This window comes from Oryza glaberrima, chromosome 11, assembly GCF_000147395.1.
Source record: "Oryza glaberrima chromosome 11, OglaRS2, whole genome shotgun sequence".
Taxonomy (NCBI): domain Eukaryota; kingdom Viridiplantae; phylum Streptophyta; class Magnoliopsida; order Poales; family Poaceae; genus Oryza; species Oryza glaberrima.
The window spans coordinates 10,594,768-10,607,088 of NC_068336.1; the positions used below are offsets into that span (position 1 = coordinate 10,594,768).

The 12,321-nt window shown below is 40.3% G+C and overlaps 1 protein-coding gene across 1 annotated transcript; it reads right to left on the reverse strand.

Moving 5' to 3' along the window:
• Nucleotides 1-998: 998 nt before the first annotated feature.
• LOC127755681 (phospholipase A1 EG1, chloroplastic/mitochondrial-like) lies at nucleotides 999-2,130 on the reverse strand (the record flags this gene model as incomplete). The annotated part of the gene is made up of 1 exon (XM_052281361.1): nucleotides 999-2,130. A coding segment is annotated over one exon (1,119 nt), but the record flags the coding sequence as incomplete, so codon positions are not given.
• Nucleotides 2,131-12,321: the final 10,191 nt, after the last annotated feature.

A 12,321-nucleotide genomic window follows, 5' to 3' on the forward strand; every position in this document is an offset into this window, starting at 1 on the left:
GGATTGAAATGTGAATATTCATAATTAAAATGCACTACATTGGACGACCAAAGCTTATACAGGAAATTAATTAGATTAACAGTGAATTTTCATAAGTTACACTACTATACATGCGTATAAATTGTTCGAATGATCTAAAAATTGGTTTGACTCGTTTGCACTAAATTATATTTGCAATCAAGTTTCCCCCTGTCATTAAATTCTACTTGCAATCATGCATGCTAGGATACCGTACCATATTGTTTCTCTGCTCCATGCCAGGCTAAAATATGCTTAGAGTAAATTTCATATAAAACTATACGTTGTTCATACTGTTAAAAAACTATAGATTTAAGGTAAAGAATCATAATAACATATATAAATTTAACATCAAATTTATTAGAAATCTTCATATTTAAGGCGACGTTATTTTGTTCTAAATTGAACATTTCGATCGGTTACACGTACTTGCGCCCATCCAATATAATTTATATATGAGCACCGTTCATTTCCTTCAGTTTACATTGGTGTACAATATATCGATCTTTAATTAGTTATTTACATGCATATGATGTGACACGTAGTTAAGCTTAATTACCATATCTTATTTTTATTGAGGCGTCCTCAATTGAAAGGCCGGCCATTTCTGTATAGTAGTGAAGCTGGTTTAAAATTTTGGCCCCCACCGGCAAGCACACATCTCCCTGAAATTTTCGGGTTTGTTTGTCAAATATTTGTAAATTTGGTTAAAATTTATTCAAATTCAATAAAATATGTTAAAAATTCAAATTATTTCAGTCAGAAAAGTCCAGAAATAACGGAAATTTCAAATTTTCGGCAACCACCGAAATTTCAGTGGCAACCGAAATTGCAAACCCTAATCAAGAGCTCGAACTTAATTTGGTTAGATGTTTACTTGTTTTGCTCTTTAATTTCTTCCCCTTGAATCTTGATCGATCCACGACATGAAATAGTACAACTATACAACTGTAAAACATGCGTACAGATTACAGATATTAATTAGTGGACGCTTCAAATCCCTAGCGTCTGCAGCCACTCGCCTGCACGAATCGCCGCCATCTGCCACCTCCACGACTCCAAGGTCGTCGTCGTCGCCGACGCCGCCGCGCCGCCGTCGAGGAGGTGATTTATGTAGGCGTCGAGGTCGTGGACGCACGCCGCGTGGCTGGCCTTGAAGAAATCGAGGGCGACTTCGACGCCGACGTGGGTGTAGCACGCCTTGCTCCACGGCAGCTCGACCCGGAAAACCCTAGCGGCGGCCTCGTTGAGCACCACGCCGGGCATCCTCGTCACCGGGTCGCGGGCGTTCGCGACGCGGAGCACCTTGACGCCGAGCTCATCGCACCGTCTCTTGAACTCGAGGTTGCCGACGCGCGGGCCGCCGAAGGAGAAGACGGTGATCGGGATGGCGCCGCCGCGGCCGCCGCGGTTGAGGCCCAGCTCGGCGAGGTCGTAGCCGAGGAGGATCGCCAGCGAGCTCCCCATGCTGTGTCCGGCGAGGGTGATGCTGACGTCGTCGTGCTTGTACTTGTCGATGAGGCGGGTTACCTCGGAGAGGAGCTGGTTCCGGCAGCTCCCGCAGGTGAACTTGCCGGACAGGTCGTCGGAGGTGTAGAGGGAGAGGAACCCGGACTCGACGCGCACGTCGGGGCGCGGGTCGGCCGGGTCGAACCGCGCCGGCGACAGCGCGCTCATGAAGTTGGCCAGCCACTCCGATCCGGTCACCGTGCCGCGGAAGGAGACGAGGATGTCGCGGCGGCCGAGGCGGGCGGCCTCGCGGTTGGACGCGACGGCGACGTAGCCGATCCACCGGCTCTTGCCGGCGCAGGAGCAGCGGCCGCCGACGCCGAAGGGCAGCGCGACGTCGGGGGCGGCGTAGATGTACCTGGTGACCGTGTACCCGGCGCCGGCCATGCCGACCGCCGGCAGCATCTGCTTCTTGCCGTGCTTGCAGTTGAGGTAGCGCTTCGACGCCGGGTCGAGGTCGAACGCCCGGTAGCACGCCGCGACGAGCTCCCCGTACCGGACCACCTCGTCCCGGAGCAGCGGGTGGAGCGGCTCCACCATGCCCCTCCAGTCGCCGGCGCCCTGCACCTCCCGCCACGCGCTCGCCAGCGCCGCCACCGCCGCCGCCTCCTCCACCTCCTCCTCCTCCGCCGCCGTCGCCGCCGCCGCTCTCTTCTCCACCACCACAGGAGAACCACCACTACTCGTCGTCGTCGTCGCCGTCGCGGCCGATCGCTTCTGCTGTGGCAGATCACCCAGAGTGACGGTCACCGGCGAGGCAGCCGACGTCGTCGCGGCGGTGACCGGGCCACTGACACGCATCCGGCACGTCGTCGCCGCAGTGAGCCGCGCCACCGCCGCTGCCGCCATCGGCCGGCGATCGAGCAGGCCAGGGTTAGGTGAGGCGGACGCGGCCGCAGTGGCGTGCGCAGCTAGCGATCGATGGATGAGTACAGTGAGTGGCGGTTGGCGGTAAGGTGAGCGCGCGTGCGTACATATTTATAGGGAGGCGACGGCGACGCACGCGGTTGGCCACGTAAGCAACTTGAGGAGAGAGAGAGAGAAAGAGAGAGATGTATGGATTATTTGACTAGCGAGACGAGGAAAACGGGTGGAGATGAGATGAGCAGAGCGTTTTCTTAAATGGAAAAAGTGGTCGGTTGCGGGTCTGACCGGGGGTACGGGCATGCGCCCGAATCCGGTTAGGGTGGAGACCACCTGTGTTGGATAGACAAGTACTGCTTGTTTTGTGGGGCAGTTAGCATAGCAGATTTGCACGTATATTGTACATCCGGAATGATGCACTGCTGATAGGTTATGAGTGTCTACCAAGTTGAGACGATATCGTTATCATGTATCCTAATTTTTATAGTATCTTAATTTTAGTATTAATTTTTACACGATTCTACAAAATCTTATATATCATCATGATACTAAGATTCGGAGGCGGACTATGGAAAGTTTTCGAATAAGTAGGCGAAATTCGCTATCATTGTACCAAGGGCTTGTTTGGTAGAGCTCCAACTACTAAATTTAGCTCTAGAAGTTTGGTCTGGAGTGGAGTTATGGAGATGCCTAAACCCAGCTCTATATCTCTTGTTCATTGTGAGAGAGTTCCACCTAACTCTGCTCCTATTTTAGGTAGAGCTGAAATTGTTCGGCTGAGCTCCAGCTTCAGGAGAGGTAGAGCTAGAGCTGGAGCTATGCCAAACAGGCCCCAAATATTATTTAACATAAGGTGGATTGAAAATAATTTAAATAAATATGCTGAAGTTTACATAAAACAATTAAATTTATTTAAATCAATGTTATTTGCTTTAATTTATACAACATATTATGTATTTTATATAAAATATATATTTTCTAAAATTTCACAGTATTCTGATCCTATGTTAGTGTCATGATACTATAATATTACAAATAAAAAAGGGTTAATTGGATCGATGCCTTTGTAATTTCTTCAGTTTTGAAATATGCCATTACAATTCATTAAATTGGAACCATGCCATTACAATTTGTGAGGTATTTGAGACATGCCACTAGTTACCCTTTCAAAGCAGTGGCACATCTAATATATGTTAAATTGTAATGGTATGTTTCTAATTTCGTGAATTGTAATGGTATATTTCAAAACAAGTAAATTTATAATGGTATGGATCCAATTAACCCAATAAAAAAGATCTTACCTAATATCTCCTTGCAACCAACTAGGTACTCAGCTTAGTACAAAGAAAAAGTCACACATACTCTCCAAGGAGAGCGTAAACACATATCTGAACATGCAAGTTTCTAAGCATATATCTGAACAAATGTCAAATGTTTATCCTGATTCAATCCAATAAATTGATTTTTGAAGTGTGTAATAAGTGGGTATACATATATAATTACAGCTAATTATGCTTTCGGTAGTAGCACATCACTAGCAAAAATACTCGTGGTGACTTTGCCAATCTCAACGTATGCGCGGGCGATTTCATCAGGCTTAGTCTTTTTGAAGTGCTTATACATACATGGTGTATAAATATATGGTGTATAAGCTTGAGTGATCAAGCACGCAGACGATATCGTTTGTGTTTATATGTGTTACGACAATTAAAGTCCACCGTTTAATAATCAGTAATGTGATAATTAAGAAAATTAATGTGGTTGTTATAAAGTATAAATTCATACTTGTGTTTTCTAACCTTTGCAAGTTGACAACGTTCTACTTACTCTTTTTTCGTCTGCACGCTTCCGAAACTTCTTCACAATACATTTTGAAAAAAAATAGAAAAGTTTCTTTAAAAAATTATATAAATCCATTCTCAAGTTTTCTCTCTAATACTTAATTAATTATGCAGTGAGATAACTTGTTTTCTATGCGAGGAGAATGAGTAGCCAATCATACTCCTGATCAGCCTTTTGACTACCATATAATGGTAACATCATTGTTTTCCAAATCATAACACATATATGTAGTTATCTTTCAATTATAATCTCTATTACAAGGCTAAAAACATTCGGCCACTTCAACTAATATTAGAATTAAAGTGGCAATATATACTCCCCAGTCCCTAAAAATATATAATCATTTTCAGACTCTAACACTCTTTTCAAGATACTACTTTGACTATCGATATCTATAAAAGTAAGATGTTTTAAATAAAAAGAGTTCTATATTATGATAGTTTATTTAATGATAAATCTAGTAATATTAGTTTTACATGATTGATCTTTTTTTCTATTAATAGTCTAAATTAAAAATATTTGACTTATTACTATATATACACTAAAAATGCTTATATTTTAAGATGGAGGAGTATATTGCATGCATGTAAACTTTACATCTTGTTAATTTCTTTGGCACCAGTAGAGCTCGTACGTTGTGCTGTAGTATCTTGTACCTCACGTCGACTTTTCATGATGAGTAGTCGATGTTTCTGACCCCTCGTGATTACTTCCACGTTTGTCTTCGCCCTACGTGGTTGTGTGTGCTATACTTCTTCCGTCAAAAAAAAAAAAACTCAACTTCTATAATTTGAATTTTATCCCATAAAAAACCAACTTCTATTATCCTATATATCCTTAGCACGTAAAATAAAAAGTTTTATTCCTTCAATACCTTTATGTACCTATCACTATTACTACTTTTTTTTATTGATTAATGGTATTTTAGTCATTTTTTATCTCCACTAATTCCACCTCAAAATGCTAGGAATGTATTTTTTTAGATCGAGGGAGTACGTATGTGTATTAATTTTTGGTTTTTATTACGTGGTATGCTGTTAAGCTAGTGTGGTACCACGAAAGCTTGCATTTTTCCATGCATGACCTACTTGCTGACTACATCTCCATCGAGCATATTTATAACTAATTTAACAGAATTCGTAACCGTTGTGTCACAGAAATTGAAGGAGATTTTTCTCTCGAATTTTAGACTACGAGAGATCCACACTAAGATTTCTGTTGGTCTCTTTCTCCTCCAATTTGGTCTGGTGAGTCATCGCAGCTCGCGGTTAGGATTAATTCTAGTAGGTTGAGTTCCAGGTGGGAGGGGTAGGCGAGTGAGAGATTGGGTTTCCCCTTGAGAGATAGCCGTAGGCAACGGAAGGACCGACGATATATAGTGGACTTGAGTGAGTAGGGAGGTGGAGGCAGAGCCGCTGAAACTGCGAGAATAAAGAAAGACGGTGGGCTGGTGTCGCCGACAACAGCTTGATGATAAGGAAAGAGAAAAATAGGGGATGAAACATTCATACCGGGGCTGGCTAATAGGCGATCGATCGAGCGATCGCTCCCCCATTCACCCCTATACACTTCTCTCCTCCCTTCCTCCTTCCCTTTTTCTCTTCCTACTACACCATAAATTTTCAAAAAATAAAAAAACAAAATTGAAAAAAATTATGTATAGAAATAAAAAATATTTGAATTTAAATTCAAATTTGAAATGGGTATGTAAACTTTTGAATTATAAACTTTTGGTCTATAAAATAATATTTGAATTCAAATTTAAATTTGAATCGAGTATGTAAACTTTGGACTTATAAACTTTGGGTCAATAACTTTAGATCTATAAACTTTAGATGTATAGAAATACTATATATAAAAAATATTTGAATTCAAACTCAAATTTGAATCATATATAATTCAAATTCAAATTTAAATCGGGTATATAAACTTTTGACTTATAAACTTTGGGTCTATAAACTTTAGGTGTATAAACTTTAGATGTATAGAAATACTATATATGAAAAATATCTGAATTCAAATTCAAATTTGAATCGGATATATAAACTTTTGATTTATAAACTTTGGGTCTGTAAACTTTAGATGTGTAAACTTGAGGTGTACAAACTTTAGGTGCATAAATTTACTAAAATAGGAAAGTAATACGGTGCCAAAAAAAGAATGGAGGGAGGGGGGCATTCGGATCTGATCGCTAGGGGCGATCGATCGCCCCTTAGCAATCTCGATTGCCTTGTACCGTTCATGTGTGGCATACATCTTGCCACACAAAAAAGTTTTTAAATTATTAAGTCGATTGGTTCGTAGTTTATTTCTCAAATTATATACTACTCAAAAAATATTTTAAAAGTACCAAAATTCTCTGTGTGGTCAATCGTTAGCTGGTGTGTTAAAAGTAAGTAGTTCACAGGTGCATCCAAAGATAGTGTGTATATATACAGTGGCGGAGTTGAGTGACGGACAACTCCGGGCGCCTGTGGTTGTGCTCGTTGCGGTGAATTCATTGTAAAATTTCATACAATACATGATTGAACATAAAACTTTTGTAGCAAATACTTACTGTAGATAGATCTGTTCGAACTTCAAAAATTTTCTAGCTTAGGCACCGCTATACATATATATGGTGTAGATCGTCATTGGTGTGTTTGTACTAGTCTCATCATAGTGACAAACAAAGCAACAACTATAAACAAATAATGCGCGAAAGGAACGCTGCTTCGGTTGACAAATACTCATCGACAAATCATCAGTGCATGCAAAACCAATGATCAGTGTTAGCAAATTCATTGACAAATATATACGACTCCAAAAATCTAATTGGCATTTCTGTTGTTGAAACAATATTTTCCACTATCCTGTATTTTTCAGGCCTCTTAGGGAATCCACAATGTAAATCAAAAGTGAGCATTATACACTAAATGCACCTATATGGGTTGCCTCTATACATTGTAGATGTGGTCTTTATAGCATTAATGGCTAAAGTAATCCATATGGTTATGGGCTGCCCACAAGAGAATACAATATATTACTTTATTACTTTTTGAGTTCACTATTTGGAAATGAATATAAAAACAAAAGCAGTTGATCCATGACTCTGCGACAGGTATCCGTTGGTTGAAGGTTGAACGTTGAAGTTACTTTTGCCTTGAGCTCTATGTTGGCTACAAAACTTGCTCGACAGCTTGAGCTCCATGTTACCTATAAAAACAAAATAGACAGAGTTTCATATTACACCTCCTCATTTTCATCACGGATTCATCCAACAGAAGTTTCAAAAACCTCCTAAATCAAGAATGTCCAAGCCCAGAAAATTCTAGGCACCACAACCCTCCTCCCCAACAATTCCCCAACAGTTTTCTCCCATCTCAGTTTTCCCAAAGCTTCAAGCCAAATTTCTTACATAGTTTCTACCCATTTGGTGCCCTAGGCAACCACCCACCATATGGTCATTCTTCTCCAAGCTTTCAAGCTACTCAACATCAAGGAAATTGGATGCAAGCTAACTCACCAAATCAAGTGTTTGGAGCTGCAAGCAACAAAGTACTCTTTGCGCCTCATCATTTCACCTCAGTTTTTTTTTAAGAACCAGGAAATATATTAAGTATTATAAGCATAGTACATAGTTGAGCATACAATTGGAGGATCTGAAACAATCATTTAACTGCTTGGCATAACAGCTTCTTTCCGGATAGGCTAAGTGAGCTATGTTTTGACAAATGTGAGCCAAACCCCTCCTGGGGGAGGATTTAGCTTCCTTTGCTAGTTTACCTGCCATTTTGTTGATTTCCCTTGGGATCCAGCGAACCTGTAGCAAGTCAATTAATGGGAAAAACATTGATGATTTGAACAAAAAAGGGTTTTCAGCTCCAATCTGCTAGGTCTTCCATGAAATTTCTCTTCATAGTTGTGTCTGCGATGGTGGCATTGTCCGTCAGGAAGGTAACCCCTGCAAAATTCAGAAATATGGCAATTTCCAAAGACAACTGAAGGGCAAGCAGTTCAGCTTGAAGAGAGCTGTGAGCTTTATCAGAGGTGGCCTTAATAAAAATAACAGTATGATTGTGTGGAAAATGAAAGAAGATTCCAATGCCAGTTCTACCATTGTCCCATGTAGCATCCAAATAACACCTGATTCCATTTGGGATACTATCCATCTTTCTTTTGCAAGCCTCAGATTGGACATCATCCTACAACACAGGTTGAGAAAGGATTTGGGAATAGGAATTTATCATAGCATCTGCTAGAAAGCAGACCTAAGAGGGTTCTTTGAAAATTCCATGAAACTTGAGATCATTTCTAGCTTTCCAAAGTTGCCACATAACTATGAGGAGCCTGCTCAGATTAGTTTTATTAGGATCGTTATTAATCACAAAAGCAATAATCAGAGCCACATCATGAGAGTTGATAGGGAATCTATCAAAATCAGTCCTGCAACCTGAAATCATCCAAGTAAGTCTAATGAAAGGGCAAGAGAAAAACAAGTGAAAATCACTCTTAGGCATGCCACATCTGCAACAACCTTCAGAGATATCTTTAATTCTATGGTTGAGCCTAAGCGCAGAGGGAAGAGCCCCTCTAAGAAGTCTCCAAGCAAAAACTTTAACTTTAGGAGGAATGCTTTTATATTTCTAAGACACTTTATTTAAAGCAATGGATTGTGAGTCCACCTGTTGAGTATTCTGATGCTCACTTTTGTAGACTTCCTTGTAAGCACTTTTTGTGTTGCATTCACCATTTTTTGTATGCTTCCAATAAAGTTTATCTTCAGTGTTAGCCTGCATTACTGGTACCTGCAAGATTTTGTGAACAATTTTCTCTACAAACAAAGAGTTCAACTTTTGAACATCCCAATTCTTATCTTCATCCCAAAGATCTGCAACTTTAACAGGAAGAATATAGAATTTCAGGCATAGGATTAGTTTTGATAGAATTATAGATGTCCTCATTGAGGTTACACCAAGGCTGATTCCAGATATAAATGTTGCCTTCTCCTAGCTGCCAGGTGATAGATTGCTTCAGAGTTTTCCTAACATTCAGAATGGAGCTCCAATATACAGATTTGGAAATGTTTCTAGGGGCATCCCAAAAGAAAGAGTTAGGAAATTATTTATCTTTGAGGATTTGTGAAATTGGGTCTGGAGGGTTTGTCACAAGTCTCCAGGCTGAGTTAATGATTAAACTTTTATTCACAACCTGAATATGTCTAATACCAAGACCACCCTCATCAATGTGCCTGCAAATGTCTCTCTAGGATCTTAAGCAAAGAGGTTTCTTGTCTTGTCCTTCTCTAACACCTGTCCACCAGAATTTCCTAATAATGGCAGTTATTTTATTAAGAAGATTTTTTGAAAGAAGGATAGTAGCCATGTAGTAGACAAGTAAAGAGGCAAAAACTGATTTAATGGGAGTTAAACGACCTGCTGCATGAGAGAGCTTATTAACCTTCAAAATAGTCAATTTGGCTCTAAACTTATCAAGGATGAACTTATAAACAATGAACTTATTTCTATTAGTGACAAAGAGAGGATGGCCTAGATGTTTAGAGTTAGAATCCATAACAGGAACAGGGAAAATGTGATTGATAGTATTTTGAATGTGAGAAGGGTGTTCTTACTGAAGAAAATTCTAGATTTGTCCCAATTAGGAGTTTGCCCTGATTTCCTACAAAATTCATCAATGATATTGTTGATATGACTAGCTTCTTCAACAGATGCTAATCCTGTAATGATAAGGTCATCTGCATAAATAAGAGAATGAATAACAGGACCACACTCACTCAACTTTATCCCTTTGATGTGCTGGTTGTGTAAGGCCTCATTTAACTGTTTAGAAAGTTCATTCACAGCCAAAACAAAAAGATAGGGGCAAAGAGGGCAGCCTTTTCTAATAACCCTATTAGCATTAAAAGCACCATAAGATTGACCATTGATATTAACAGCAAAAGAAGAGGAATTGATGCAGGACAACACAAGATTAATAAAATGGGGATGGAAACCTTTTCTTTGAAGAGCAGCAGCAATAAAGTCCCATTCCGGTCTATCAAAAGCTTTAGAAAGATCAATTTTAAGAAGGAAAGCTTTTTGACAGTAAGAGTTGAGACCAAAAGAATGGACAATCTCTTGAGCAATAATGATATTATTAGCAATTCTTCCGCCAGGAATAAAAGCATGATGTGATTGACAAATGAGATCAGGTAGTTTACCTTTGATCCTGTTAGCAATGGATTTGGCAAGAATTTTGTAAGGAACATTGCAAAGACTAATGGGCCTAAAGTCAGTAGGAGAAATGGGTCTATTTTTCTTAGGGATGAGCACAATATTTGTTTTGTTCAGGTCAGAGGGAATATTACCTGTTTGATAAAAATCCTGAATTAGGGCCAAGAGGTCATCCTTTATCCAACTCCAAGCAGACCTGTAAAAGGCAGCATTTAGACCATCTGGACCTGGAGAGGCATTCTTCCTCATTCCATTGATGATCTGCCAAATTTCTTCTTCATCTGGAACCTGCCAATCAATGACCTGAGAGCTATCTATATCAGGGAAATAAGAGTTTTGCCTATCAGTTCTGTTAGCACTAAACAGGTCAGAGAAGTAATCAATAAAAACTTGAGCAATGTCATCAGGATTGGTAATGAAGCTATTGTTACATATGATGGAAGCAATTATGTTCTTTCTTCTTCTCTTAATGGCTGCTTGATGAAAGAAGTAGGTATTTCGGTCACCCTCCTTTATCCAGTCTTTTTTAGCTCTTTGTCTATGAAAATCAGAAAGTTTCTCCAGGAGAAGGTCATGCTTGACAATCAAATCACTTTCCTTTTCTACCAGATTGTGCCTGTCCTGAGAAGTTTGGACTTGTTTGATTTCTTCTTCGGAGATTGCTATTTGCTGTTGAATAGGCTTCTTCTTTTTGCTCCAAGAAGAGAGATTTTTGCTTAACACTTTTGTCTTAGCAACAAAGGAGCAATTGCAGTTGTCCCAGCTATTCTTGGCAAAGTTGGCAAAATCTTCCTCTAAAAGCCACCAGTTTTCAATTTTTTTAAAAAAATTGGTTTCTTGAAATTAGGGTTAAGTAAAACAAGAATAGGAGCATGATCACCATAAATAAGAGGCAAGTGATAAATAGTAGTATTAGGGAAAATTTGGCACCATTCAACATTGGCTAGACACCTGTCCAGCCTTTCAAAGATAATCTCCTTCCCTTTCCTTTTTGGGTAATTTGGAACCATGCCATTATAATTTTGTACAGTTTGAGATATGCCATCGGTATCTCAATGACATGTAGGACCCACATGAGTCAATGACATGTGGGTCAGGATGGCATATCTCAAATTTTGCAAAATTATAATGGCATGGTTCGAATTTTCCCTTCCTTTTATTAGTCCAAGTGTAGGCAGGACCATTGTACCCCATATCAATCAGACCTAGATTTCTCATGTAGTGACAAAAGGATGCAATGCGATTAAGATTAGGAGGATTACATCCAAATTTTTCATTGGGGCTCATAATGTCATTAAGATCACCCATACAAATAGGAGCCCTATGGCATCACCATATATACACAAAAGATTGAAAAGAGTGCCATTAGGGCTCTGAACACCTACACCTAAGATATAGTTAGCACTACTCTTCACAACCATGATGTCCAGCTCATCGCTCCACAAAAGCCAAAGACCACCAGAGGTATTAACAACAGGAACTATATAGCTATTATCTACACAAAAGGCATTATTAAGATCATTGACAGAAAGGGAATCATTTTTTGTTTCAGAAATGAAAGTTACCTGCGCGTTAGTAGATGCTATGATACGGCAAATATAGACCATTTTTTTACTGCCAAGGCTCCCGCCAATACCTTGGCAGTTCTAGCTTAGGAACGTCATGGCGCCTGTGGTGCCTTGTGGGCTGGCGCCGAATGCCCAAGCGAGTTGAAACCTTCTTCCAGACCAAAGTTAGCAGCTGATGCAGAAACCCTAGTGCGATCGTTCGTTGGCACTCTTCTCCACTGAGCAGTCCCATCCCCAGAAGCAGAAAGATCGGCACCAGATCCCCGAGAACTAGCATTTCCAGGAGGTAGATCAGAAGCGAAAACACC